Here is a 27,556-nt window from a genome sequence, read left to right as displayed (position 1 = left end):
GAGTAGCAACTCTTCTAGGTGCTTTGTAAGAGTTTGGGAAAGAAATCTCCCCAAATCTCAGGTTCCTGCTGCCTCGGTGAAATCTCTAGGAGGACAGCTGCCTGAGGCATGTTGAGAGATACCCCATCCAAGGTGAAGACTCATTGCTCTGTCTCATCCTCCTGCTAATGAGACAAAAATTCACTCCCTAGTGGGCCAACTTGGGAACGTGGAGACAACATACAGCTCCCTGGGCTTGCGACCTCCACCCACTTACTGAGTGTCTTGAGAGGCTGTTGGCTTTGAGTGGTGAGAAACAAGAGAAACCCTTGCAGTGGGCCCTGGCCTGAGTTGCATGACTGAAGACATGCAGTGGGGTTTGGAGCACCTGTGGCAGATGAGGTCAACATCCTTCAGCAGAGAACTATATGGAAGAAGGAGGGCATAGATATTAGAGATTTTGGAACCACACTATGCCATTTCTGTAGAGAACTAGTCTCCTTTGTGAAAGACCTTCTGGCATGCTCCTGGACTCCAGTAGACACAGAACGTCTGGACATGAGTCATCATAAAGGTCCTAATGAGTGAAAGAAGGAGGCAGGGGGTCAGAGCCAAAGAAGTGACCCCAGAGCAGGTGGAGTGATGTGATGTCCTGAATATGGCAGGGAAGATGTGAATGGATTCACTCCTGGAGCCTCTAGAAGGAACACAGTCTGGGGCGCCCGGGTGGCACAGTCGGTTGGGCGTCCGACTTTGGCTCAGGTCATGACTCATAGCTCGTGAGTTCAGGCCCCGCGTCGGGTTCTGTGCTGACAGCTCAGAGCCTGGAGCCTGCTTCCGATTCTGTGTCTCCCTCTTTCTCTGCCCCTCCTCTGCGCTCTCTCTCTCTCTCTCTCTCTCTCTCAAAAATATACATTAAAAAAATAAGGAGCACAGCCTGAGGACCCCCAGATTTTAGCTCAGGTGTGTCCATTTCGGACTTCAACCCTCCAAAACTGTACCATTGTAAATCTTCACAGTTTTACCCACTAGCTTGTAGTGACTGGTTATGGTAACAACACAACAGGAAAATAATACACCAGATACTCCGTTTTATTTTTTTTTTTTTTTAAATTTTTTTTTTTCAACATTTATTTATTTATTTATTTATTTTTTTGGGACAGAGAGAGACAGAGCATGAACGGGGGAGGGGCAGAGAGAGAGGGAGACACAGAATCGGAAACAGGCTCCAGGCTCCGAGCCATCAGCCCAGAGCCCGACGCGGGGCTCGAACTCACGGACCGCGAGATCGTGACCTGGCTGAAGTCGGACGCTTAACCGACTGCGCCACCCAGGCGCCCCCAGATACTCCGTTTTAAATTATGTTTCTTTTTTAGTCTGGGGGTTTTGTTTTGGTAGTCTGAGCTCTGCAAACTAGTTTGAATCAGTCCTGTCCAGTGATGTATTTCTGGGCCAGATACATTGCAAATACTTAATAAATACGTGTTGAAGCTTGGGTCACAAGGGGGTGACCAGGAAGACAGGCCAGGAAGACAACAGTTTATGGATCAGGTGAGGCCTCGGATGTGGTCAAAATATCTGCAAAGCCTGCTGCCTTCTCCAGCCTCAGCCCTGGGGAAATGACAGCCAGGCTGTTCCCCTTCCTGCCTGGCTGCTGATGTGACAACCCCATGACCAGGCAGACCAGCCTCCGAGTGGCCACACCCTGTGCTTCTGTCTGTCCTCCAAGCACCAAGGTCCCTCCATCTGCACAACAGGGACAGAGGCAGGAGACGCCATGACCCCCACCCTCACGACCCTGCTTCTCCTCGGTGAGATCTCAGGAGGGGAGAGGACGCCCTAGTCTGGGAGGAACCTGCGTCACAGCCAGGCCCTGGGCTGTTAGAGACCCCAAGCACAGGAAGCTCTGGGAAGGAGGGGTTCTGCTCAGGATTTGGGGCAACCCTCTCACAGGAACCCTTTTCCAGGGCTGAGTGTGGGACCCAGGACCCGAGCTCAGGCAGGTGAGTGTGTCCCCAGGTGTTCCATCCCACCTCCTCACTGAGGACAGGGGTCACCCACCAGGCAGCTGGGAATGGAGAACAGCAGTTCTGGGCGGATGGAGAGGGGACGTCTGGGGTTTGGGGCTGAGCTGGGAACTGGGGATGGGGAAAGTCTTGTGACCCAGCCTCTGTTTCCTTCCAGGGACCCTCCCTGCACCCTCCCTCTGGGCTGAGCCAGGCTCTGTGGTCCCTCGGGGTAGCGCTGTGACCATCTGGTGTCAGGGAATCCTGGAGGCCCACGAGTTCCATCTGGATAAAGACGGACACTCAATGCCCTGGGACAGACAGAGGCCACTGGAGCCTGGGAACAAAGCCAAGTTCTCCATCACATATGTGAGACAGCAGTATGCAGGCCGATATCACTGTTCCTATCAAAGCTCCACTGGCTCCTCAGAGGGCAGTGACCCCCTGGAGCTGGTGGTGACAGGTGCGAGCCCCCTCAGGGTCCCCGCCCCAGGCTCTGCCCTCAGGGAGGGGGTCTGCTCCCAGAGAGTCTCCCTTTCACAGTCCAGCGCTGGGCATACTGTGGGGGGATCTGGGTCCTATTTAACGTGTCCCTTCCTCCTCTCCTAGGTTTCCATGCCGAACCCACTCTCTCAGCCCTGCCCAACCCCATGGTGACTTCAGGAGGGAAGGTGACCCTCCAGTGCACCTCATTGATGGGATTCCATAGGTTCGTCCTGATGAAGGAAGGAGAACCCAGGCCCGTCTGGACCCTGGACTCCCAGCAACCCACCAGTGGACAGTTCCAGGCCCTGTTTCTTGTGGGCCCTGTGACCCCCAGCGCCAGGTGGACATTCAGATGCCATGGCTATTTCAACAACACTCCCCAGTTGTGGTCACAGCCCAGTGACCCCCTAGAACTGCTGGTCTCAGGTGAGGGAGTCTGATTTTTGTTGCATCCGTGTTTTGACCACCAGACAGGTTATGGAGGCTCTGCTCCCAGGGGAGTCCCAGATCAGAGGGTGGGGTGAGGGGGACACGGGATCTCACAGGTCAGAGAGACAGAATGTGAGAGACACTGAGACCTGGGGGTCAGGACAGGAGAAGAGAGGTTTGGGGAGAATCTGCTCCTCAATCCACGACTGGTTGTCTCCCAGGTATGTCCAGGAAGCCCTCCCTCCTGACCCAGCAGAGCCCTGTCGTGACCCCTGGACAGAGGTTGACCCTCCAGTGTCGCTCTGACATCGGCTATGACAGATTCGCTCTATACAAGGAGGGGGCACGTGACCTTCTCCAGCACCTTAGCCTGCAGCCCCAGGCTGGGCTCTCGGGGGCCGACTTCCCCCTGGGCCCAGTGAACAGCTCCCACGGGGGCCGGTACACATGCTATGGTGGACACAACCTCTCCTCTGAGTGGTCGGCCCCCAGTGACCCCCTGGACATCCTGGTCACAGGTGAGGGGACACGGGTTCAGTCAGGGCCCCAGACTCTGCACAGGCCCTGCTGGGGGTGTCCCAGGTGGTGGTGGCTGGGATCGGGGGTGTGGGGTCCCCAGGGAGGGAGAGAGACAGAGAGACAGGGGATGGGGAAGGGGAGAGACTCAGAGGACAGACAGACTCCGTTCAGAGCAAGGATGGACAGCCCTTCACCTGCCTTCCTCTCTCCAGGACAGCTCCTCTCCACACCCTCCCTCTCGGTGCAGCCGGGACCCATGGTGGCCTCAGGAGAGAACGTGACCCTGCTGTGTCAGTCCTGGAGCTTTGTGGACACTTTCCTTCTGTCCAAGGAGGGGGCAGCCGACCCTCCCCTGCGTCTTAGATCAAAGTACCGAGTTGGACATTACCAGGCCAAATTCTCCATGAGTCCTGTGACCTCAGCCCAGGGGGGGACCTACAGGTGCTATGGCTCATATAGCACCTCCCCCCACCTGTTGTCACACCCCAGTGACCCCCTGGAGCTCCAGGTCTCAGGTGAGGGGCCCCAGCCCTGTCCCCTCTGTGTCCCAATGTTGTCTTCAGGGCTCTGTGCCCAAGAGAGCCCTGGGCTGAGACATAATGGAAGGGGCTCAGGGGAAGTGTCACCCGAGGGGTCCGCCCCTCAGAGCACAGGAGGGAAACACGCCCCTCCCTCCCTGCCCCTTCCCTTGTCCCCATCACCACAATTCTCCAGGTGGAGGAGGAGGGCCCTGGGGGCCGCAGAGCACATGAGGGAGAAGACTATAAGCAGAGACAGGGTCTTGAAGGGAAACTCCAGCCCCCTCCTCTACTACTGCCTTTCCCCCAGGATCCTCTGGAGAGCCCGGCCCCCCAGCCACAGATCCCAGCTCAACAGCTGGTGAGTCACGGTGACTTCTGTCCAGGGCTTTCCTTCCTGTGTTTCAGAGATGCCAGGGCGGCCACCAGGCTCCAGGGGCTCTGAGGCCAGGGGGAGGAGGGCTGGGGTGGTCATGGCAGAGGGAGAGGGTGGGGGCCCAGCTGGGGAAGAGGCAGCCCCCTCTGCCCCCCCTCCCCCGACCCCAGGAGCCTCTGCGGGCAAGTGAAGGTCTCTGTCAGGAGGAGGCGGGTGGGTCCATGGGAGCAGGGGTTGGTTACACCGTCAGTTCAGGCACCTCTGGAGACGCTGGCTTGGACACGCCCCTCCCCTGCCTGGGCCTCAGTTTCCCCAGGTGTAAAGGAGAAAGTCGTGGCCCAGATTAGATTTCCCCTCAGTTCTGGCCGTGGCTCTGGCCCCCTCCGGGGGGAGAGGAGGGCTCATGGGGAAGCCCCTCTGGGTCGGGATTCTATGGGGACCTGGCCCTCTGCAGCGGTGGGATGACCCTGTAGGGGGAGGGACGGGAGGACAATGGCTGGGGGCCTTCAGGTAGTGAGGGGAATCTGGAAGGACCCTCGGCCCCAGACGAAGATGCTGGGACAGACCCGCCTGCAGATAAGGAGCCCAGAGCCCCAAGCTGGTGTCGGCCTGGGGGGGCAGCATGAGGAGAGCGCAGGGAACCCACAGCCTGGGTTCCAGTCCCAGCCCTGCCGCCTCCACGCTGGGCCACCTGGGACACGTGATCAGCCTCCCTGTGCCTCACTTTCCTGTCTGTGGAGTGGGGGGGTGGGGGCGGGGCGGCAGTGCCCTGCTGCGTGACCCTTGACAGGGTCAGAGGTGAATGCCCAGGGCCCAGCACGTGCCTGGCACACAGCAGGCGCCCAGTTAAATGGCATCACTGGCTCCTTCACGGGGTGGCTCTGCCCAAGGTCCCAACCGGTACCTGTACGTCCTCATCGGGGCCGCGGGGGCCTTCGTCCTGCTGCTCTGCCTCCTCGTCGTCCTCCTTGTCCGTCGCCGGCGTCAGGGCAAAGGCAGGAAGCCGGGTGAGAAGGGACGGGGGTGACCAGCCCCAGGGGGTGGTGGCTGTCCCGTGGGTGGATGGAGAGTGGCTCAGGGCACCAGCCAGAGGGAAACCAGATGTCGGAAAGGCCAGCGTAGAAAGACACTTCTGCAGAGTCTCACGTCGGAGAGGCTAGAAAGAAAACACGTAAGGTCGGCACCCATGTGCCAATTGAAGGTGTTTTCCTCTTTTCCGTCTCGGGAGATGTTGAAACACGGGCAATATGTGTGAAGGGTTCCTTTCCTCTGGGATCACGTGGCGGGGGTCGTAACCTCCCAGCCCAGAGGGAGGCTGATTCCCAACTTCCTACAGGGACCGCAGACCCAGAGCCCCAGGACAGAGGCCTGCAGGACAGGTAACTCGTGCCCGCAGACCCCCGGGCCCCCACCCGCCTGCCCGTCTATGCCCCCTAACACCCCATCTCCTCCCCAGCTCCGGGCCAGCTGCCGCCACCCAGGAGGAGACCCTCTGTGAGAGGAGTGGGGGCGCCCCGGGGGGTGGGGGCTGGGAGGGGCTGGGGGCTGGGAGTGAGGACCGCGTTCCTGCACGTGTGGCCTCGGCCCCTCACCCGCCACTGGAGCCCCTGGACCGCGGGGTGGGGTGTGAGCCCAGGGGACCTTGCCAAGAGACACGCCCCCCTTTCTGCCCCAGCAGATGCCGCCGTGCAAGACGCACAGCCCGAGGAGGGGGTGGAGCTGGACCAGCGGGTGAGACCCCTGCTCCCGTGCAGACCCCGAGGGCCCTCCTGGTGCCAAACGTAAACCAACGGACACTCCTGTGTCCTCACACCACCCGGTCGTGGCGGTGTCCCACGGGTGCCCTCTCCCTCCTTGGGCACCGCGGGGCCTCTTGCCGTGACCTCGCGGGACCTCCCACATGCCCCCCTTGACTGGTCCTCACCCGCCGTCGGACTTCCGGTTGTTGGGGTGCTCGCTCAGGTCTCAAGAGGGTGCGTGAACACCCGCAGGTCTCTAGGCCCCATTCGTTCATTTGCCCGGCAAATGTGCACGGAGAGCCCACCGTTTACCAGGCCCCACCTAGTGCTGCAGGCACGACAGTGAGCAAACCTGACCCACGCTCGGCGAGCTCACCTCGTGGGCGACAGACCATATGCGAGGAAGTGGGCAGTGTCCTGGAGTGCAAAGTGTGGCTGGGGAAAATAAGGCAGGAGGTGGGGGTAGCAGGCGCAAAGGTCCTTAGGCAGCAACATGCGTTTTCAGGAAGGTGGGGGTGACGGCCATGTGGTTGGAGCCGAATGAGCAAGAAACAGTGTCAGGAACAGATTCAGAGCCGTAGGAAGCACCCAGATGCCCCAAGGCTCAGGAAGTCCCTGAGGAGTCCACCAGGAGATTGACCTAAGCTGCCTAAAAGTTCGAAAGCATCACTCTGGCAATAGTGTGGAAAACTCACCGAGGCTGTCGAGTGGAATCAAGGAGACGAATCTCCCCCTCACTGTCTGTCTCCAGCAGGACGCGGAGGATGGAGACCCCCAAGGAACGATGTATGCCCAGGTGAGCCACTCAAGATCAAGACTCAGTCGGGGACCGGCCACTTCTCCTTCCCCCCTGTGGGGGGGATTGCCGGACACAGGAGACAAACAAGCAGAGGAAGACAGGCAGATGGACAGTCAGGTGGGTCCTCTCTTCTCCAGGCTCCCAGGCTCCCCCCACGCTAACCACACACCTCCCCTCTCCCTCCGCCCACTGCAGGCTGCCGCATCTGACGCCCCCCCAGATGTGACCTACGCCCAGCTGAACCGCTTGACGCTCAGACGGGAGACGAGTGCACCCCATTCCTCCCAAGCCAGGAAGCCTCCAGCAGAGCCCAGCGTGTATGCTGCTCTGGCCATCCGCTAGCCCAGGAAGGACCCACACCCCACACTCCAGGGAGGGGACCGCGGGGACCCCAGGAGGCACGGGAGCTGCCCACAGAGGCCGCCTAATGGCCCCAGCCAGCCTGGACTCCTAACATAGACCAGTAAGAACTCCTGGGACCTTCTGGGAGTGACCGGATTCTGCCATCAAAGATAGCTAGAGCCCCTACATTTTGGAAATAAAGCAACAGACTTCTCGATAATCCGTGAGTGAAATGAGAAACCCAAAATGGAAATGGGAGAATGCTTACGCTGAATGATAATGCAAATGTTACACATCAGACCTATGGTGCAGGAAAATTAACAACCAGGAACGAATATATTAGAAAAGAAAAAGCCTAAAATTAACAACTCAGGCAACAAGAGATGTTGGCGAGGATGCAGAGAGAGAGGATCTCTTTTGCGCTGCTGGTGGGAATGCAAACTGGTGCAGCCACTCTGGAAAACAGTATGGAGGTTCCTTAAAAAACTAAAAATAGAACTAACCTACGACCCAGCAATTGTACTAGTTAGGTATTTAGCCAAGGGACAGAGGTATGCTGTTTCAAAGGGACACATGCACCCCAATGTTTACAGCAGCACTATCAACAATAGCCAAAGTATGTAAAGAGCCCAAACGTCCATTGATAGATGAATGGATAAAGAAGATGTGGGGTGTGTGTTTGTGTGTGTGTGTGTATATATATATATATATATATATATATATATGTGTGTGTGTGTGTGTATATATATATATATGTGTATATATATATATGCATGTGTGTGTGTGTGTGTGTGTGTGTATATATATATATATATATATATATATATATATATATATATATAATGGAGTATTACTCGGAAATCAAAAAGAATGAAATCTTGCCATTTGCAACTATGTGGATGGAACTGGAGGGTATTATGCTAAGCGACCTAAGTCAGTCAGAAAGACAAATATATTATTTCACTCATGTGGAATTTTAAGATACAAAACAGATGAACATAAAGGAAGGGAAGCAAAAATAATAATAAACAGGGAGGGAGACAAACCATAAGAGACTCTTAAATACAGGGAACACACTGAGGGTTGCTGGAGGGGAGGAGGTGGGGGGCTAAATGGGCAAGGGACATTAAGGAGGACACTTGTTGGGATGAGCACTGGGTGTTATATGTAAGTGATGAATCACTAAATTCTATTCCTGAAATCATTTTTACACTATATGTTAACTAACTTGGATGTAATTTTTAAAAAAGAAGAAGAAAGGAAAAGAAAAAAGCCTAAAAAGTCAATGATCCAAGTTATCATACCAAGAATTTAGAGGAGGAAAGAAGCAAATTATTCCAAATGAAGGTAGAAGGAAGGAAATTATAGTGATAAGAGTAGCTACTAATGAGGACGAACAAAAAATAAAGAAGAATCAATAAAGCCCAAAATGTTCATTTTTTTTTTTCAACGTTTTTTATTTATTTCTGGGACAGAGAGAGACAGAGCATGAACGGGGGAGGGGCAGAGAGAGAGGGAGACACAGAGTCGGAAACAGGCTCCAGGCTCCGAGCCATCAGCCCAGAGCCTGACGCGGGGCTCGAACTCACGGACCGCGAGATCGTGACCTGGCTGAAGTCGGACGCTTAACCGACTGCGCCATCCAGGCGCCCCAAAATGTTCATTTTTTTAAACAATCACATTTATAAATCCTAGTCAAAATGGCCAAGAGTGGGGGGCACCCATTATCATTTTCAGGAGGGCATCACATCCTACAGACTTTAAATCATTAATAGAACATGATGATCGATTGTATGCCAACATATTAGAAAATGTAGATGAAATGAACACAATCCCCAAAAATACAAGTTTCCAAAATGATGAAGGATAAGTAGAAAATATGTGTCACCTTATGTGTACATTAAATGCATTGACTCTGTGATCAAAAATCACCCCCCAACTGAAGTGTGAGGAAACTGACAGAAATGGAGAGCAGAATGGTGGCTGTCAGGTCTGGGGGTGCAGAAATGGTGAAGTGTTGGTCAAGATTATAGGTATAAGATTAAGAGATATATAGTTAGTTCTAAGATTATACATTCTGGGGATCTAATGTACAGCATGCTGGCCATAGCTATACTATATCATCTTGAATGTGGCAAAGAGAGTAGATCTAAGATGTTCTCATCATATAAAAAAGGCAGCTATGTTATGGGATGGAAGTGTTAGCTAATCCCATAGTGATAATCATCTTGTAATATATACATGTGTCTGTTGAAGAGGCTTCATTGGCAATTTCCTCCAAACACTTACAAAACACACACACACACACCAGGATTACACAAGCCTTTCTTGAGAATAATAATAAAAAAAGGAAGTAATATTTTATCAGGCTAGGAAAATATTGACACCAAAGCCTGGAAAGGAATTTATAGAATGGGAAAGGCACGGAACGATGTCTCACATAAACTTAGATGTAAATCTCTAAACAAAACATTCACAAATAAGATTCAGCAGTATATAAAAAGGACAATACATCATGACCATACTGGATTTTGCAGGGGAGAGGAAGAACAGAGTAGCTTAAAGTATTAAAAATCAGTCAATATAATCCAATACATTAACAGAATAAGTTAAAAAAAATGACCATCTCACAAACTAGTGGTTGCCAGAGGGGAAGAGGGTGGGGATGGGTGAAGCCAATGAAAGAGCTTAAAAGGCATAAACTTCGAGCTATAAAATAAACGAGCCACAGGGATGAAAAATACAGCATAGGGAATATAGTCAATAATAGTGTAATAATTTTGTTCTGGCACCAAATAACTACACTTCACATAGTGAGCATTTCATAATGCATGTAATTGTTGAATCACTATACTGTTCACCTGAAACCAATATGTCAACTGTACTTGAGTTAAAAATTAAAAAATGAAGAAATCTCAACAGGTGCAGACAAAGCTTTTGATAAAATACACCAACAATTCATCATGAAAATAAAAACTCATCAGATATAAAAGGTTGTTTCTTAGAACTTACAGAGGCATATTTAGCAATCACCACTTAGGCAATCATTTTTTTTTTTTTAATTTTTTAACGTTTATTTATTTTTGAGACAGAGAGAGACAGAGCATGAACGGGGAGGGTCAGAGAGAGGGAGACACAGAATCTGAAACAGGCTCCAGGCTCTGAGCTGTCAGCACAGAGCCCAACGCGGGGCTGGAACTCACGGACCGCGAGATCATGACCTGAGCCGAAGTCGGCCGCTTGACCGACTGAGCCACCCAGGCGCCCCTAGGCAATCATTTTTAAAGGTGAGAACTTGAAGTCCTCTCTCTGATTGGAAATGATGCAAGTATGTTTCCTATGACCATTTGTATTCAGCATGGCATTGAATTTATTTAATTGGAGGTACCAACCAATTAAATGAAGCAAAACAAAGTGATAAGCACTGAAATGGATAAGAATAATAATTGTATTGCTCCAAGATTATACAGGTGTGTGCACAGAAGATAAAAAATAATATAAAGATGTATTATCCAAATTAAAAAGTTTCCTTGCCATTTGCAGTGACGTGGATGGAGTTAGAATGCATTGTGCTAAGTGAAATAAGGCAATCAGAGAAGACAAATATATGATTTCCCTCATATGTGAAATTTAAGAAAGAAAACAGAGGAACATATAGGAAGTAGAGGGGAGAGAGAGAAGAGGGGGAAACAAACCATAAAGACTCTTTAGAGAACAAACAGGGTTGATGGAGGGAGGTGGGTGGGGGATGGGCTAGATGGGTGATGGGTATTAAGGAGGACACTTGTTGGGATGACCACTGGGTGTTGTATGTAGGTGATGAATCACTAAATTCTACTCCTGAAAACAAGATTGCACTGTATGTTAACTAAATTTTTTTTTTTTTAATTCCAGATTTACTGGATACATGGTCAATATTTAGAAATCAGTTGCATTCAGAGTTCCAGTTCTGGATGAAGGTAGAGTAGGTGGATCCCCCCTATTTCTTTATACTGGTGAGACTGATTATTTACTTCTGACCTCCAGAATTATAATAAATCTATGTTATCTTAAGATACCAAGTTTGTGGTCATTTATGACAACAGCAATTAGAAACTAATACAACCACTTAAATTTTCTTTTGATTAATGTTTGCATAGTACATTTTTCATTCTTCTACTTTTTTATGTTTTTATTTATTTTTTGAGAGAGAGAAATAGAGTGTGAGTGGGGGAGGGACAGAGAGAGAGAGAAGGAAACACAGAATCTGAAGCAGGCTCCAGGCTCTGCACTGTCAGCACAGACCACGATGTGGGACTTGAACTCACAAACTGTGAAATCATGACCTGAGCTGAAGTCAGATGCTCAACTAATTGAGCCACCCAGGCACCCCTCTTCTACTCTTTCATGTGGTTACATTACATAAAATTCACCATTTTAACCATCACTAAAGCATATAATTCAGTGGCATGAAGTATATTTACCATCTTAGATAATCATCACCACTATCCATTTCCAGAACACTGTTATTATACCAAATGGAAACTACCTACACATTAAATAATTACTCCCATGTCCCTTTGCCACCAGCCCTTGTCAATCTCTGTTCCAATTCCTATGTCTGTGAATTTGTCTACTTAGTACATCTAAGTGGAATCATACAATATGCGACTTTTTGTGTCTGGATTTTTTACTTAGCACAATGTTTTCAAGATTCATCCACATTGTTCATTCTTTTGCTTTTCACCCATTTACACCATTATATTTGAAGTGAATTTCTTATAGACTGCAAATAGAGTTTTGCTTATAGTTGTTTTTCTTTTTTTCATCTTTAATTTTTTAAAAATTTACATCCAAGTTAGCATATAGTGCAACAATGATTTCAGGAGTAGATTCCTTAATGCCTCTTACTCATTTAGCCCATCCCCCCATCCCACAACCCCTCCAGTAACCCTCTGTTTGTTCTCCATATCTAAGAGTCTCTTATGTTTTGTCCCTCTCCCAGTGTTTATATTGGGAAGCTAAACTAATATAGTTGTTTTTCTTTTCTTTTTTTTAATTTTTTTTTTCAACGTTTATTTATTTTTGGGACAGAGAGAGACAGAGCATGAACGGGGGAGGGACAGAGAGAGAAACAGGCTCCAGGCTCTGAGCCATCAGCCCAGAGCCTGACGCGGGGCTCGAACTCACGGACCGTGAGATCGTGACCTGGCTGAAGTCGGACGCTTAACCGACTGCGCCACCCAGGCGCCCCAATATAGTTGTTTTTCTTAAACCCATCTTAAAATCTTTATCTTTTAAGTGTTGTATTTAGATCATTTACATATAGTGTAATTCCTGATAAGATTGTTATTAGATTTCCCATTTTATTTTTGTTTGTCCCCTCTTTTGTTTGTTCTTCTATTTTTCCTCTTCTGCCTTTAAAAATATTTTATTGACATTTTAACAATATTTATTCTTCTAATCCATGATCATGGAGTGTTTTTACATTTCTTTGTATTTTCTTCAATTTCCTTCATAAGCTTTCTATAGTTTTCAGCATACAGATCTTTTACATCTTTGTTTAGGTTTATTCCTAGGTATTTTATGGTTCTTAGTGCAATTGTGAATAGGATCGGTTTCTTTATTTCTCTTTCCGTTGCTTTATTATTGATGTATAAAAATGCAACTGATTTCTTTACATTAATTTTCTACCCTGCGACTTTGCTGAATTCATGTATCAGTTCTAGCAGACTTTTGGTGGAGTCTATAGGGTTTTCCATGTATAGTATCATGTCACCTGCAAAAAGTAAAAGCTTGACTTCATCTTTGCCAATTTTGATGCCTTTGATTTCCTTTTGTTGTCTGATTGCTGATGCTAGAACTTCCAGCACTATGTTAAACAACAGCAGTGAGACTGGGCATCCCTGTCGTGTTCCTGATCTCAGGGGGAAAGCTCTCAGTTTTTCCCCATTGAGGATGATATTAGCTGTGGGCTTTTCATAAATGGCTTTTATGATGTTCCTTCTATGTTCCTTCTATCTCGACTTTCTCGAGGGTTTTTATTAAGAAAGGATGATGTATTTTGTCAAATGCTTTTTCTGCATCGATTGACAGGATCATATGGTTCTTTTCTTTTATTAATGTGATGTATCACATTGATTGATGTGAGAATATTGAAGCAACCCTGCAGCCCAGAAATGAATCCCGCTTGATCATGGTGAATAATTCCTTTTATATGGTGTTGAATTCGATTTGCTAGTATCTTGTTGAGAATTTTTGCATCCGTATTCATCAGGGATATTGGCCTGTAGTTCTCTTTCTTTGCTGGATCTCTGTCTGGTTTGGGAATCAAAGTAATGCTGGCCTCATAGTATGAGTCTGGAAGCTTTCCTTCCCTTTCTATTTTTTGGAACAGCCTGAGGAGGATAGGTATTATCTCTGCTTTAAATGTCTGGTAGAATTCCCCAGGGAAGCCATCTGGTCCAGGACTTATTTGTTGGGAGATTTTTGATAACTGATTCCATTTCTTCACTGGTTATGCATCTGTTCAAATTTTCTATTTCTTCCCTTTGAGTTTTGGAAGTGTGTGGCATTCAGTGCAATAGCAATCAAAATTGCACCAGCATTCTTCTCAAAGCTAGAACAAGCGATCCTAAAATTTGTAGGGAATTACAAAAGACCCCGAATAGCTAAAGTATTATTAAATTTAAAAAGTTTTTAATGTTTATTTATTTTTTGCAGAGAGACAGACAGAGCATGAGTGGGGGAGGAGCAGAGAGAGAGGGAGACACAGAATCTGAAACAGGCCCCAGGCTCTGAGCTGTCAGCACAGAGCCTGATGCTCGAACTCACAGACAGCGAGATCATGACCTGAGCCGAAGTCAGACCCTCAACCAACTGAGCTACACAGATGCCCCACCAAAGTAATATTGAAGAAGAAAACCAAAGTGGGAGACATCACAATCCCAGACTTTAGCCTGTAATCATCAAGACAGTATGGTGTTGGCACAAAAACAGACACATAGACCAATGGAATAGAATAGAGACCCCAGAATTGGACCCACAAATATATGGCCAACTAATCTTTGACAAAGCAGGAAAGCGTATCCAATGGAAAAAAGACAGTTTTCTAACAAATGGTGCTGGGAGAACTGGACAGCAACATGCAGAAGAATGAAACTAGACCACTTTCTTACACCATTCACAAAAATAAACTCAAAATGGATGAAGGACCTGAATGTGAAACAGGAAACCATTAAAACCCTAGAGGAGAAAGCAGGAAAAGACCTCTTTGACCTCAGCCGCAGCAATTTCTTACTCAACACATCTCCAAAGGCAAGGGAATTAAAAGCAAAAATGAACTATTGGGACCTCATCAAGATAAAAAGTTTCTGCACTGCAAAGGAAACAATCAACAAAACTAAAAGGCAACTGACAGAATGGGAAAAGATATTTGCCAATGACATATCGGATAAAGGGCTAGTATCCAAAATCTGTAAGGAACTCACCAAACTCCACACCTAAAAAACAAAAAAATCCAGTGAAGAAATGGGCAGAAGACATGAATAGACACTTTTCTAAAGAAGACATCCAGATGGCCAACAGACACATGAAAGAAGCTCAACGTCACTCCTCATCAGGGAAATACAAATCAAAACCACACTGAGATAACACCTTACGCTGGTCAGAGTGGCTAAAATGAACAAATCAGGAGACTATAGATGTTGGCGAGGATGTGGAGAAACAGGAACCCTCTTCCACAGTTGGTGGGAATGCAAACTGGTGCAGCTGCTCTGGAAAACAGTGTGGAGGTTCCTCAAAAAATTAAAAATAGATCTACCCTATGACCCAGCAATAGCACTGCTAGGAATTTACCCAAGGGATATAGGAGTGCTGATGCATAGGGGCACTTCTACCCCAATGTTTATAGCAGCACTTTCAACAATAGCCAAATTATGGGAAGAGCCCAAATGCCCATCAACTGACAAATGGATAAAGAAGATGTGGTTTATATATACAACGGAATACTACTTGGCAATGAGAAAGAATGAAATCCGGCCATTTGCGGCAATGTGGATGGAACTGGGGGGTATTATGCTAAGTGAAATAAGTCAGGCAGAGAAAGATAGATAACGTATGTTTTCACTCATATGTGGATCCTGAGAAACTTAACAGAAGACCATGGGGGGAGGGGTGGGGGAAAATGTTACAGAGAGGGAAGGAGGCAAACCATAAGAGACTCTTAAATACTGAGAACAAAGCGAGAGTTGATGGAGGGTGGGGGAGAGGGGAAAATGGGTGATGAGCATTGAGGAGGGCACCTGTTGGGATGGGCACTGGGTGTTGTATGGAAACCAATTTGACAATAAATTACATTTAATATATAAAAAAGAAAGTAGGGGTAGAAGGAACATACCTCAAGATCATAAAGGCCATATGCAACAGACATGCAACTAATATCATCCTCAATGAGGAAAAACTGAGAAATTTCCCACTATGAACTCCACCACGAAATATCAAGACACAGATGTCATGGATATACTGTGCACACCAGCAGTCTCCTGTCTCCATCTCTGCAAAATTCCCAGCCAGTGACCCCTTGATGGCTGCCCAATATCCTCCTCACTGCTCTCCTTCCAGAACTCACCATATCCACCATACTCCCTGTTCCCCAAGTACTTCAGTCTGTGCATTGCACCTGACAAAGTGTCCTCAACATTGTTTTCCAATTTTATATTCTGTGTCTTTATATTCATCTGTGTCTTCTCAATGATGGTAAAAATAGTTTGAGACTGTTCCATCTAGTCTTTTTTTTTAAGTTAAATTCAAGTTAATTAACATACAGTGCCGTTTTGGTTTCAGGAGAGGAACCCAGTGATTCATCTCTTACATATGACACCCAGTGCTCATCCGAAAAGTGCCCTTCTTAATACCCATCACCCACTCAGCCCATTACCCCATCCACCTCCCCTCCAGCAACCTTCAGTTTGTTCTTGGTTTTTAACAGTCTCATGGTTTGCCTCCCTCTGTTTTTATCTTGTTTTTCCTTCCCTTTTGCCATGTTCATCTGTTGTCTTTTTAAAATTTCACATATGAGTGAAATTATTTGATATCTGTCTTTCTCGGACTGACATAATTCACTTTGCGTAATGCTCTCTAGTTCCATGCACATTGTGGCAAATGGCAAGATTTAATCTTTTTTGTTCCCTGAGTAGTATTCCATTGAGTACATCTTTATCCATTCTTCTGTCAGTGGATATTTGGACTCTTTCCATACTTTGGCTATTGTTGATAGTACTGCTAGAAACATTGGGGTACATGTGCCCCTTTGAATCAGCATTTTTGTATCCTTTGATTAAATACCTATTAATGCAATTGCTGGGTTGTAGGGTAGTTCTATTTTTAATTTTTTGAGGAACCTCTACACTGTTCTCCAGAGTGGCCACACTGGTTTGCGTTCCCCCCAGCAGTGCACCAGGGTTCCCTTTTCTCCACATCCTCTACAACATTTGTTATTTCCTGAGTTGTTAATTTTAGGCATTCAGACAGGTGTGAGATGGTATCTCATTGTGGTTTTGATTTGTATTTTCTTGATGATGAGTGATGTTGAGCATCTTTTCATGTGTCTGTTGGCCATCTGGATGTCTTCTTTGGAGAAGTGTCTATTCATGTCTTCTGCCCATTTCTTCACTGGAGCATTTGTTTATTGGGTGTTGAGTTTGAGAAGTTCTTTACAGATTTTGGATATGAGCCATTTATCCAATATGTCATTTGAGAATTTCTTCTTCCATTCTGTCGGTTGCCTTTTAGTTTTGTTGATTGTTTGCTTTGCTGTGCAGAAGCTTTTTATATTCATGAGGTCCCAATAGTTCATTTTTGCTTTTATTTCCCTTGCCTCTGGAGAAATGTTCAATAAGAAGTGGCTGCATCCTAGGTCAAAGAAGTTGCTGTCTATTTTCTCCTGTAGAATTTTGATGGTTTCCTGTCTCACATTTAGGTCTTTCATCCATTTTCAATCTATTTTTGTGTATGGGGTAAGAAAGGGCCCAGGTTCATTCTTCTGTACGTCGCTGTCCAGTTGTCCTAACACCATTTGCTGAAGAAACTGTCTTTTTCCATTGGATATTCTTTCCTACTTTGTCAAAATTAGTTGGCCATAGACTTGTGGGTCCATTTCTGAGCTCTCCAGTACATTCCATTGATCTATGTGTCTGTTTTTTTGTGCCAGTACCATACCGTCTTGATGATTACAGCTTTGTAATACATCTTGAAGTCCAGAATTGTGATGCCTCCAGGTTTGGTTTTCTTTTTCAACATTCCTTTGGCCATTCAGAGTCTTTTCTGGTTCCACACAAATTTTAGAACTCTTTATTCTAGCTCTGTGAAGAATGCTGGTATTATTTTGATAGGGTTGCATTAAATGAGTAGATTGCTTTGGGCAGTATGAACATTTTAACAATATTTGTTCTTCCAATCCATGAACATGGAATAATTTTCTATTTCTTTGTTTCCTCTTCAATTTTTTCATAAGCTTTCTATACTTAAGCAAACAGATCTTTTTATCTCTTTGCTTAGGTTCATTTCTAGATATCTTAAGGGTTTTGGTGCAATTTCTAAATGGGATCAATTCCTTGATATCTCTTTTTGCTGCTTCATTATTGGTGTAAAGAAATGCAGCTGATTTCTGTAGATTGATTTTATATCCTGAACTTTGCAGATGACATGATAGTCTTCATGGAAAACCTGAAAGTCTCCACCAAAAACAGCTAGAGCTGATCTATAGGTTTTTACCTCCAACGTATTCACTAATGCATTTCTAAATTTATGTATCTTCTATAATATAATCTCTGTTATGGCTTCAAAACTTCAGTTTTCTTCTCTACTCTTTCAGATGTGTAACATGGATAACATAATGAGTTTCCTATATTCTTACTGTTCTATAATCTCAGCTATGATAAATGACTTATAGAGAGTCTGACATCCATTCATATTGTACACTCACCTCCACACACCTATTTCCAGAGACAGTTGCTCCCAGGGCTGTCTTGAAGCTGTAAGGGGTGGATAGTCATGGAAACCTTGTCCTGTGGCCTCCACTCTCCCAACATAGCATCTGATGAGGGAAATTTGGGCACTGATGGCTCCCATGGGAGCCACACATTCACACATGCACTGACACCCATGTGGGGCTCCAACGGAAGGAAGCACTTTACACACAGACAGAGGGAACATGGATCAGTGCTGACCTTGGGCTGGATCAGTGGGCAGAGACATGTCAGGTCCCACCCCACACATGGTGGAGGGTCATGAAGCTTCCACAGTCACCCAGAAAGCACATGCCCTTCCTGCCTGTGAACACCTGGCTGCCCCTCCTGGCCACACAGAGGCAGAAGTCAAATTGGATGACCCCCAGCTGGATCCCAGGGACTGGTGGTCACTTGGCTTTGGCCTCTTTTTCTCTTGTGGTCCTGTCAATTCTAGAAACGTTTGTTTCCCCTTTCTTGCAGTTGATGGATGCCAGCTACTTCAGAAACATCATAAATAGCATTTCTCCACGTTAGAAGCAGATGGGTCCTCTAGAGAGGGTGTATCCCTGGTCCAACCTGACTGTGGGGCCCAACACCTGGTCCTCTCCTGTCCCAACCACACCCCTCTTATTCAGGTTGGGAAACTAACAATGATTGATTCTGCCATGTTCTGGGTACCCCTGACCCCACACCCATTGTGAGGAGTGGGGTTAAGGACAAAGTGCTACAGACCAGGTCCCTCTGCTAAGGTCACATGGGCAGCAGATGATGGAGTAATATTTACATTAGAATTAGCTTTGTCCCCCAGATCAGGGCACTCACCCATGCATTGTCCCCTACATCTTGCATGCAGGGTCCCAGAATGGAAAGGAGGACTCTGCCCCAGACACAAGGGGCACTGAGAGACAGGAGGGACTCATGGGCGTGTTCCCAGGAAGCGGAGGTGGATGATGACACAGGAAAATAGAGAAGTCCATGAAGGCTGTGACAGAAAGAAAGCCCACACTCTTAAGTCCAGGAGAGGGTTGTGTTTCCTTCCCTATTTCCCTGTATTTCTCCTCTGTGTGCATTGCCATGGTGACCTTGACCTGAATCATGCAGAAATGCCACAGGTATGTCTGCACTGACATGAGGCCACAGAAGATCTAGAACCCTCATCACCTACAGCATCTCCAGAGCCTGGGAACCCCATGTGTGGTGGCACCCCCAGGATGTGGTGAGAATGACGGAGAACCCATAGGGGAGTCTCTGGGAGGGAAGGACGTGCCCTGGTCTCCTCACCTAGACAGGGCATCTCAGGAAAACTCGGGGTCCACTTACTGCAGCTTCATGGACACCAGAGCCACCCCCTGGGGACAGGCTGTTCTCCTTCCTGTGGGGCTGCTGACGTGACAACCCCATGACCAGGCGGACCAGCCCCCAAGTGGCCACACCCTGTGCTTCTCTCTGTCCTGCGGGCACTGAGATCCCTCCATCTGCACAACCAGGGACAGAAGCAGGAGACGCCATGACCCCCACCCTCACAGTCCTGCTTCTCCTCGGTGAGATCTCAGGAGGGGAGGGGACGCCCTAGTCTGGGAGGAGCCCGCAGTCACAGCCAGGCCCTGGGGTTTCAGAGACCCCAGGCACAGGAGGCTCATGGGGAGGAGGGGTTCTGCTCAGGATTTGGGGCCATCCTCTCACAGGAACTCTCTTCCAGGGCTGAGTGTGGGCCCCAGGACCCGAGGGCAGGCAGGTAAGTGTGTCCCTAGGGGTCCCTAGGAGCATGTCCCCTCCTCACTGGAGACAGGGGTCACCCACCAGGCAGCTGCAAATGGAGAACAGCAGTTCTGGGCAGATGGAGAGGGGACGTCTGGGGGATTGGGTCTGAGCTGAGAACGGGGGTGGGGAAGGTCTTGTGATTTTGCCTGTTTCCTTCCAGGGGCCCTCCCCAAACCCACCATCTGGGCTGAGCCAGGCCTTGTGGTCCCCTGGGGGACACCTGTGACCATCTGCTGTCAGGGGACTCTGGAGTCCCAAGTGTTCCTTCTGGATGAAGAGGGAAGATTAGGGCTTCGGGATGTTCATATCCCAAAGAAGCCTGGGAACACGGCCAAGTTCTCCATCGCACACATGACAGATAGACATGCAGGACGGTATCACTGTTCCTATCGAAGCCCCGCTGGCTTGTCAGAGCGCAGTGACCCCCTGGAGCTGGTGGTGACAGGTGCGAGCCCCCTCAGGGTCCCCGCCCCAGGCTCTGCCTTCAGGGAGGGGGTCTGCTCCCAGAGCGTCTCCCTCACAGTCCAGCCCTGGGGGTATTGTGGGGGGTGGAATCTGAGCCCCATTTAACACGCCCCTTTCTCCTCTCCTAGGATTCCATGGCAAAGCCCGTCTCTCAGCCCTGCCCAGCCCCGTCGTGACCTCAGGAGGGAAGGTGACCCTCCAGTGCACCTCACTGATGGGATTCCATAGGTTCGTCCTGATGAAGGAAGGAGAACCCAAACCCGCCTGGACCCTGGACTCCCAGCAACACACCAGTGGACAGTTCCAGGCCCTGTTTCCTGTGGGCCCTGTGACCCCTAGCGCCAGGTGGACATTCAGATGCCATGGCTATTTCAACAACACTCCCCAGTTGTGGTCACAGCCCAGTGACCCCCTAGAACTGCTGGTCTCAGGTGAGGGAGTCTGATTTTTGTTGCATCCGTGTTTTGACCACCAGACAGGTTATGGAGGCTCTGCTCCCAGGGGAGCCCCAGATCAGAGGGTGGAGGGAGGAGACACGGGGATCTCACAGGTCAGAGAGACAATGTGAGAGACACTGAGACCTGGGGGTCAGGACAGGAGAAGAGAGGTTTGGGGAGAATCTGCTCCTCAATCCACGACTGGTTGTCTCCCAGGTGTGTCCAGGAAGCCCTCCCTCCTGACCCAGCAGAGCCCTTTCTTGACCCCTGGACAGAGGCTGACCCTCCAGTGTCGCTCTGACGTCGGCTATGACAGATTCGCTTTGTACAAGGAGGCGGCACATGACCTTCCCCAGCACCTTAGCCTGCAGCCCCAGGCTGGGCTCTCGGGGGCCGACTTCCCCCTGGGCCCAGTGAGCAGCTCCCACGGGGGCCGATACACATGCTATGGTGGACACAACCTCTCCTCCGAGTGGTCGGCCCCCAGTGACCCCCTGGACATCCTGGTCACAGGTGAGGGGACACGGGTTCAGTCAGGGCCCCAGACTCTGCACAGGCCCTGCTGGGGGCGTCCCAGGTGGTGGTGGCTGGGATCGGGGGTGTGGGGTCCCCAGGGAGGGAGAGAGACAGAGAGACAGGGGATGGGGAAGGGGAGAGACTCAGAGGACAGACAGACAGACTCAGTTCAGAGCAAGGATGGACAGCCCCTCACCTGCCTTCCTCTCTCTAGGGCAGCTCTCCTACACACCCTCCCTCTCAGTGCAACCAGGACCCACGGTGGCCTCAGGAGAGAACGTGACCCTGCTGTGTCAGTCCTGGAGCTCTGTGAACACTTTCTTTCTGTCCAAGGAGGGGGCAGCCGACCCTCCCCTGCGTCTTAGATCAAAGTACCGAGCTGGACATTACCAGGCCAAATTCTCCATGAGTCCTGTGACCTCAGCCCAGGGGGGGACCTACAGGTGCTACGGCTCATACAGCAACTTCCCCTACCTGTTATCACACCCCAGTGACGCCCTGGAGCTCCTGGTCTCAGGTGAGGGAAGCTGATTTTTGTTCCATCCGTGTTTTGACCACCAGACAGGTTATGGAGGCTCTGTCCCAGGGGAGCCCCAGATCAGAGGGTGGGGGGAGGAGACATGGGGATCTCACAGGTCAGAGAGACAGAATGTGAGAGACACTGAGACCTGGGGGCCAGGATAGGAGAAGAAACGTTTGGGGAGAATCTGCTCCTCAATCCACGACTGGTTGTCTCCCAAGTGTGTCCAGAAAGCCTTCCCTCCTGACCCAGCAGAGCCCTTTCTTGACCCCTGGACAGAGGTTGACCCTCCAGTTTTGCTCTGATGTTGGCTATGACAGATTCGCTCTGTACAAGGAGGGGGCACATGACCTTCCCCAGCACCTTAGCCTGCAGCTCCAGGCTGGGCTCTCGGGGGCCGACTTCCCCCTGGGCCCAGTGAACAGCTCCCACGGGGGCCGATACACATGCTATGGTGGACACAACCTCTCCTCCGAGTGGTCGGCCCCCAGTGACCCCCTGGACATCCTGGTCACAGGTGAGGGGACACGGGTTCAGTCAGGGCCCCAGACTCTGCACAGGCCCTGCTGGGGGTGTCCCAGGTGGTGGTGGCTGGGATCGGGGGTGTGGGTTCCCCAGGGAGGGAGACAGACAGGGGATGGGGAAGGGGAGAGACTCAGAGGACAGACAGACATACAGACAGTCAGAGCAAGGATGGACAGCCCCTCACCTGCCTTCCTCTCTTCAGGACAGCTCCCCTCCACACCCTCCCTCTCAGTGCAGCCAGGACCCATGGTGGCCTCAGGAGAGAATGTGACCCTGCTGTGTCAGTCCTGGAGCTCTGTGGACACTTTCCTTCTGTCCAAGGAGGGGGCAGCCAATCCCCCCCTGCGTCTTAGATCAGAGTACCGAGATGGGCATTACCAGGCCAAATTCTCCATGATCCTGTGACCTCAGCCCAGGTTGGGACCTACAGGTGCTATGGCTCATACAGCACCTCCCCCCACCTGTTGTCACACCCCAGTGACCCTAGAGCTCCAGGTCTCAGGTGAGGGGTCCCCAACCCTGTCCTTACTGACTCCATCAGCTCAGGGCCCAATCCTCAGGAAAACCTGAGACAGTGACAAATGAAGGGTTCAGGGGACTCCGTAGAGTAGGGTCCAGCCCAGGAGAGGTTGGAAAGAGCAGGGACCTCCACCCAGGCTCCCCCATCCTTCAGTCTCAGCAGAGATGAGAGGTAGGGTGTGGGTGAGGGGTGGGTGAAGGATTCTGAGTAGACAGAGGCCTCCTACTCTCTTCCTGATGCCTCCATATCAGAATCTGAACTGTGGTGTCAGGCCCCGTGGACTCTCCCCTAGAGGGAAGTCTCTATACCTGTGGGCTCTGCTCTGCTGCCCCCATGCTTACCTGGGGGCCCCACTGCCACTGGGTGCACACCTGATACCAGGTTCAAAGCTTTTCAACTTTATTCGTAAAAATGGTGTCAATTCATAGCTTGTTTTAAGAATTGGTTAACTACTTTAATACCACAAAGTAAGTTGTCTGAATAATAGTTAAGTATGCCTAAGGGAGCTATTGGTTTGGGCATATTTTTATGTGCCGTTAACTCACTATGCACTCTCTGACTTCCCATTGCTGTTTTTTTTTCTAATTAATTTATTTATTGGGACACCTGGGTGGCTCAATCAGTTGAGCACAGGTCATGATCAGCACAGGTCATGATCTCGTGGTTCGTGGGTGTGAGCCCCACATTGGGCTCTGTGCTGATGGCTCAGAGCCTGGAACGTGTTCTGGATTCTGTCTCTCCCCCTCTCTCTGCCCCTCCCCTGCTTGCACTCTGTCTCTCCTTCTCTCTCAAAAATAAGTAAACATTAAAAATATTTTTTTTTTCAACGTTTTTTATTTATTTTTGGGACAGAGAGAGACAGAGCATGAACGGGGAAGGGGCAGAGAGAGAGGGAGACACAGAATCGGAAACAGGCTCCAGGCTCCGAGCCATCAGCCCAGAGCCTGATGCGGGGCTCGAACTCACGGACCGCGAGATCGTGACCTGGCTGAAGTCGGACGCTTAACCGACTGCGCCACCCAGGCGCCCCTAAAAATATTTTTTAATTCAAGTTAGTTAACACACTATGTAGTATTGGCTTCAGTAGCAGAACCCAGTGATGTATCACTTAAAATCATTCTCTATTTTTATCTTATTTTCCTTCCCTTCCCCTATGTTCATCTGTTGTCTGTCTTAAGTTTCACATGTGAGTGAAATTATATGATATTTGTTTTTCTCTGACTCACTTATTTAGCCTTAGCATAATACACTCTAGCTCCATCCACATTGTTGCAAATGGCAAGATTTTATTCTTTTCCATCGCAGAGTAGTATTTCGTGTGTGTGTGTGTGTGTGTGTGTATGTATCCTACACACACACATACACACCACATCTTCTTTATCCATTCATCAGAAAATGGACATTGGGCTTTTTTCATAATTTGGCTATTGTTGATAGTGCTGCTATAAACCTTGGAGTGCATGTTCCCCTTTGAATCAACATTTTTCTATTCTTTGGATAACACCTACAATTACAATTTCTGGGTCTAACATACTTCTATTTTTAGTTTTTTGAGGACCCTCCATACTGTTTTCCAGAGTGGGTACAACAGTTTGCATTCCCACCAGCAGTGTAAAGGGTTCCCCCTTCTCCCCATCCTGGCCAACATCTGTTGTTTTTTGAGGTGTTAACATTAGCAATTCTGACAGGTGTGAGGTGGTTATCATTCTGGTTTTGATTTATATTTCTCTGAAATGAGAGATGTTGAGGATCTTTTCATATGTCTGTTAGCCATCTGGATGTCTTCTTTGGAAAATTGCCTATTCATGGTTTCTGCCCATTTCTTCACTGGATTATTTGGTTTCGTGGGATTGAGTGTGATGCGTTCTTTATAGGTTTTAGATACTATTCTTTATCTGATATATCATTTGACAATACTTCTCCCAGTTCATTGGGTGCCTTTTAGTTTTGTTGACTGTTTCCTTCATTGTGCAGAAGCTTTTCATCTTAATGAGGTCCTTACAGTTCATTTTTGTTTTTGTTTCCCTTGCCTCCAGACATGTCTATTAAGAAGTTGCTGTGGCGAAGGTCAAAGAGGCTACTTCCTGTGTTTTCCTCTGGGATTTTGATGGTTTCCTGTCTTATCTTTAGGTCTTTTATTCATTTTAAATTTATTTATCTGTATGGTGTAAGAAAGTGGTCCAGTTTCATTCTTCTGTATGTAGCTGTCCAGTTTTCCCAGCACCATTTGCTGAAAAGACTGTCTCTTTTGCATTGGATACTCTTTCCTATATTGTTGAAGATTAGTTGACCATAAATGTGTCAGTCCATTACTGGGTTCAACTGATCTATGTGTCTGTTTCTGTGCCAGTACCATACTGTCTTGTTGATTATAGCTTTGTAGTACAGCTAGAAGTCCAGAATTGTGATGCCTCCTGCTTTGGTTTCTTTTTCAACATTACTTTCAGTATTTGGGGTCTGTAATTTTTATCTCTCTCTCTCTTTTTTTTTTTTTTTTGCTACTTTGATTTTCATATTAAAATGAGGTAATAGCTTTTCATGATTTCCTTGTCTTTGTGTTCACTCGATATTATAATTCCACTGAACTTCTCTGTTCCTTGAAGTTGAAAACCATACATAGGGACTTCCTCAGTTTGACCCTGTGAGATAGTGGGAGCAAAGTTTGTCTTTGACAATGTAAATAAAATGATTAGCTATCCTTACTGGAAACATCACCAGATTTCTAGAGTTTGTCCCAAAACACTAAGATGATGATGGAGCCTCCCATTATGGGCATGCCTCCCTGAATTGTCTCCATTCACCAAGCCTGAGACCAGGTGTTCCTGTCATCTTCCTGCCCCCAGGCCACAGACATGACTGCAGTTCTGTTGAGGAACAGACAGACCACACCTCTCTGTCTCTCCCTTTCTCTAGACAGGAAGATCTATATATCTATACAAATACATGTGATTATGTATTCATATATCTATAATATTTCTGTTAATATAAATATATATGGTTATATATGTATATACAAATGATCTATGAATATATAACATATATATATATACAGATATTCATCTTCATGGCCATACTCTTCATTCAATAGCTTTTCACGATAGGATCTCCCTGCCTAGACCCACACACAAGCAAGGAATAATGGTGTTTATGTGACCCAGTAAATGCACATCACCTTTAGGAAATACATACTAATGTGTTTTGTATAGATGTGTGCACCTATCTATGTGTATATCTATCAACCAGTGTGGGCATTTCTAATTATATGAAAAATGAATTAATGGAAGCACACGAGGATGTAAAGTTCCAGGTACAGATTAAAATGCAGTCCCAGAAAGATGGGAGCTGGCTGAGATGGAGGGAAGGAGACCCTGCCCTGGAATATCCGGTCCCTCTGTGCTCCTAACCTTCAGGAGCCCCTGATACCAACCCCTCATCCATGGATGCTGGATCCTTGGCTGTTGAATAAATGGGAACTCTCAGCTGTGGGGACATGAGCACATGGGGTTTTGTATCCCAGACTGAACAGGGGACATATAAGGACACAATTATTTCTGTGTTGGGAGGATATTTTTCTCCCCAACCCTGAGCTCCTAGGGCACAGGTAGCATCTACTCCAGAGTGACTCATAAGCAAAGTCTGAATTCAAAGAAGACATGGATATGGAAGAAATCCAATGAGTATGCCAGAGGAAACCCCATTACTGCAGAGAAGGGGTTGTTCAGGAACTGTATAAAAACTATGTAATGAGGAAATGACGGATATAGAACACAGAGTCAGAAGACAGGCTGGACAGTGGTCTCAGGCTCCTGAGCATCTGCTTCTATTTTCCCCACAGTAGGAGCTGACACCATCAGCCCACCCCAAAACAAGTCAGACCCCAACATTGGTGAGTAGAAGAAAATCTCAGTTTTGGGACTGGCATGGAGGGTAAAGTCCTATCAAGAGGAGGTGGGTGACTTTGGTGGACATCCAGGATCCGGGGTGATTTGGGTCTCCCCTGACCTCTGTAACCTCTTGGTCCTCATTCCTAGCCTCCAACCCCAAAGATTACACGCTGGAGAATCTCATCCGCATGGGTGTGGCAGGCTTGATCCTGGTGGTCCTTGGGATTCTGCTATTTCAGCCTCGACACAGCCACAGAAGAACCCCAGATGCAACCAGGAGACAAACACAATGAGAAAATGGAGGCAACCCACCACTCTTTGTGGCAGAGCTCTGGGAATGAACCTAATGGTCCAGGGGGTTCTGGAAGAAAATCTGCAGCTTTTCCAGCAGAACTGTCTGCTGAGAAACTGTCTGGGCTGTTGCCTGGCCAGGACTCTTTGTCCATGAACTGTGGTACTTTCCCTCCTGCCATTGATGGATTCCCTTCACTGCCACCCTGTCTTTTTTCATCCCTGTGACAGGAGGGTACATCTCACACTGGTTTAGGTTCATACCTTCCTACAGTGTCATGTTCTGGTCCACTTTATTGGGATACATTTTCCTTTATTTTCAATTTTCACATTCCCTAATGTGTGCTGTCTACTTCCATTCCTTCAGCACCAAACAAAATATCTGTTTTAATAAGTGAGTAAGTGGGTGAAAATCAGATCCACTTTGTGACAGAGAAATCCAAAACTAATGCCTTA

At 48.2% G+C, this 27,556-nt stretch overlaps 2 protein-coding genes across 33 annotated transcripts; both read left to right on the top strand.

The window, feature by feature from the left end:
- Positions 1 to 1,627: 1,627 nt before the first annotated feature.
- On the top strand, positions 1,628 to 11,246 carry LOC131499771 (leukocyte immunoglobulin-like receptor subfamily A member 6). Of its 27 annotated transcripts, none has more exons than XM_058708079.1 (14): positions 1,742 to 1,790; positions 1,947 to 1,982; positions 2,164 to 2,448; positions 2,595 to 2,897; positions 3,122 to 3,418; positions 3,632 to 3,934; positions 4,248 to 4,298; positions 5,204 to 5,320; positions 5,650 to 5,692; positions 5,770 to 5,807; positions 5,992 to 6,044; positions 6,807 to 6,848; positions 7,047 to 7,314; positions 11,088 to 11,246. In XM_058708079.1, the coding sequence occupies exons 1-13, from the start codon at positions 1,757 to 1,759 to the stop codon at positions 7,191 to 7,193; spliced, it is 1,749 nt and encodes a 582-aa protein (XP_058564062.1). In that variant the 5' UTR covers positions 1,742 to 1,756; the 3' UTR covers positions 7,194 to 7,314; positions 11,088 to 11,246. The 27 variants fall into 27 exon arrangements, with proteins under 27 accessions (XP_058564074.1, XP_058564076.1, XP_058564054.1 ...); XM_058708077.1 differs by having other exon boundaries at positions 6,804 to 6,848; XM_058708078.1 differs by having other exon boundaries at positions 5,989 to 6,044.
- Positions 11,247 to 12,432: 1,186 nt separating this feature from the next.
- LOC131499773 (leukocyte immunoglobulin-like receptor subfamily A member 6) lies at positions 12,433 to 27,479 on the top strand. Of its 6 annotated transcripts, none has more exons than XR_009256054.1 (9): positions 12,433 to 19,397; positions 19,589 to 19,722; positions 19,881 to 19,916; positions 20,103 to 20,387; positions 20,536 to 20,838; positions 21,061 to 21,357; positions 21,575 to 21,877; positions 22,608 to 22,907; positions 26,761 to 26,811. XR_009256054.1 is itself a non-coding variant. In XM_058708098.1 (9 exons), exons 1-9 carry the CDS (start codon positions 19,372 to 19,374, stop codon positions 27,100 to 27,102), a joined length of 1,578 nt encoding a protein of 525 aa, XP_058564081.1. In that variant the 5' UTR covers positions 12,433 to 19,371; the 3' UTR covers positions 27,103 to 27,479. The 6 variants fall into 6 exon arrangements, 3 of the variants coding, with proteins under 3 accessions (XP_058564081.1, XP_058564080.1, XP_058564082.1); XR_009256055.1 differs by having other exon boundaries at positions 26,764 to 26,780; XM_058708098.1 differs by lacking the exon at positions 22,608 to 22,907 and adding an exon at positions 26,957 to 27,479 and having other exon boundaries at positions 26,764 to 26,811.
- Positions 27,480 to 27,556: the final 77 nt, after the last annotated feature.

The sequence above is a fragment of the Neofelis nebulosa genome, chromosome 17 (genome assembly GCF_028018385.1).
Source record: "Neofelis nebulosa isolate mNeoNeb1 chromosome 17, mNeoNeb1.pri, whole genome shotgun sequence".
In the NCBI taxonomy this organism is placed as follows: Eukaryota; Metazoa; Chordata; class Mammalia; order Carnivora; family Felidae; genus Neofelis; species Neofelis nebulosa.
The sequence above is the reverse complement of the archived record's forward strand: the minus strand, read 5'-3'. Positions and strand labels throughout refer to the sequence as shown.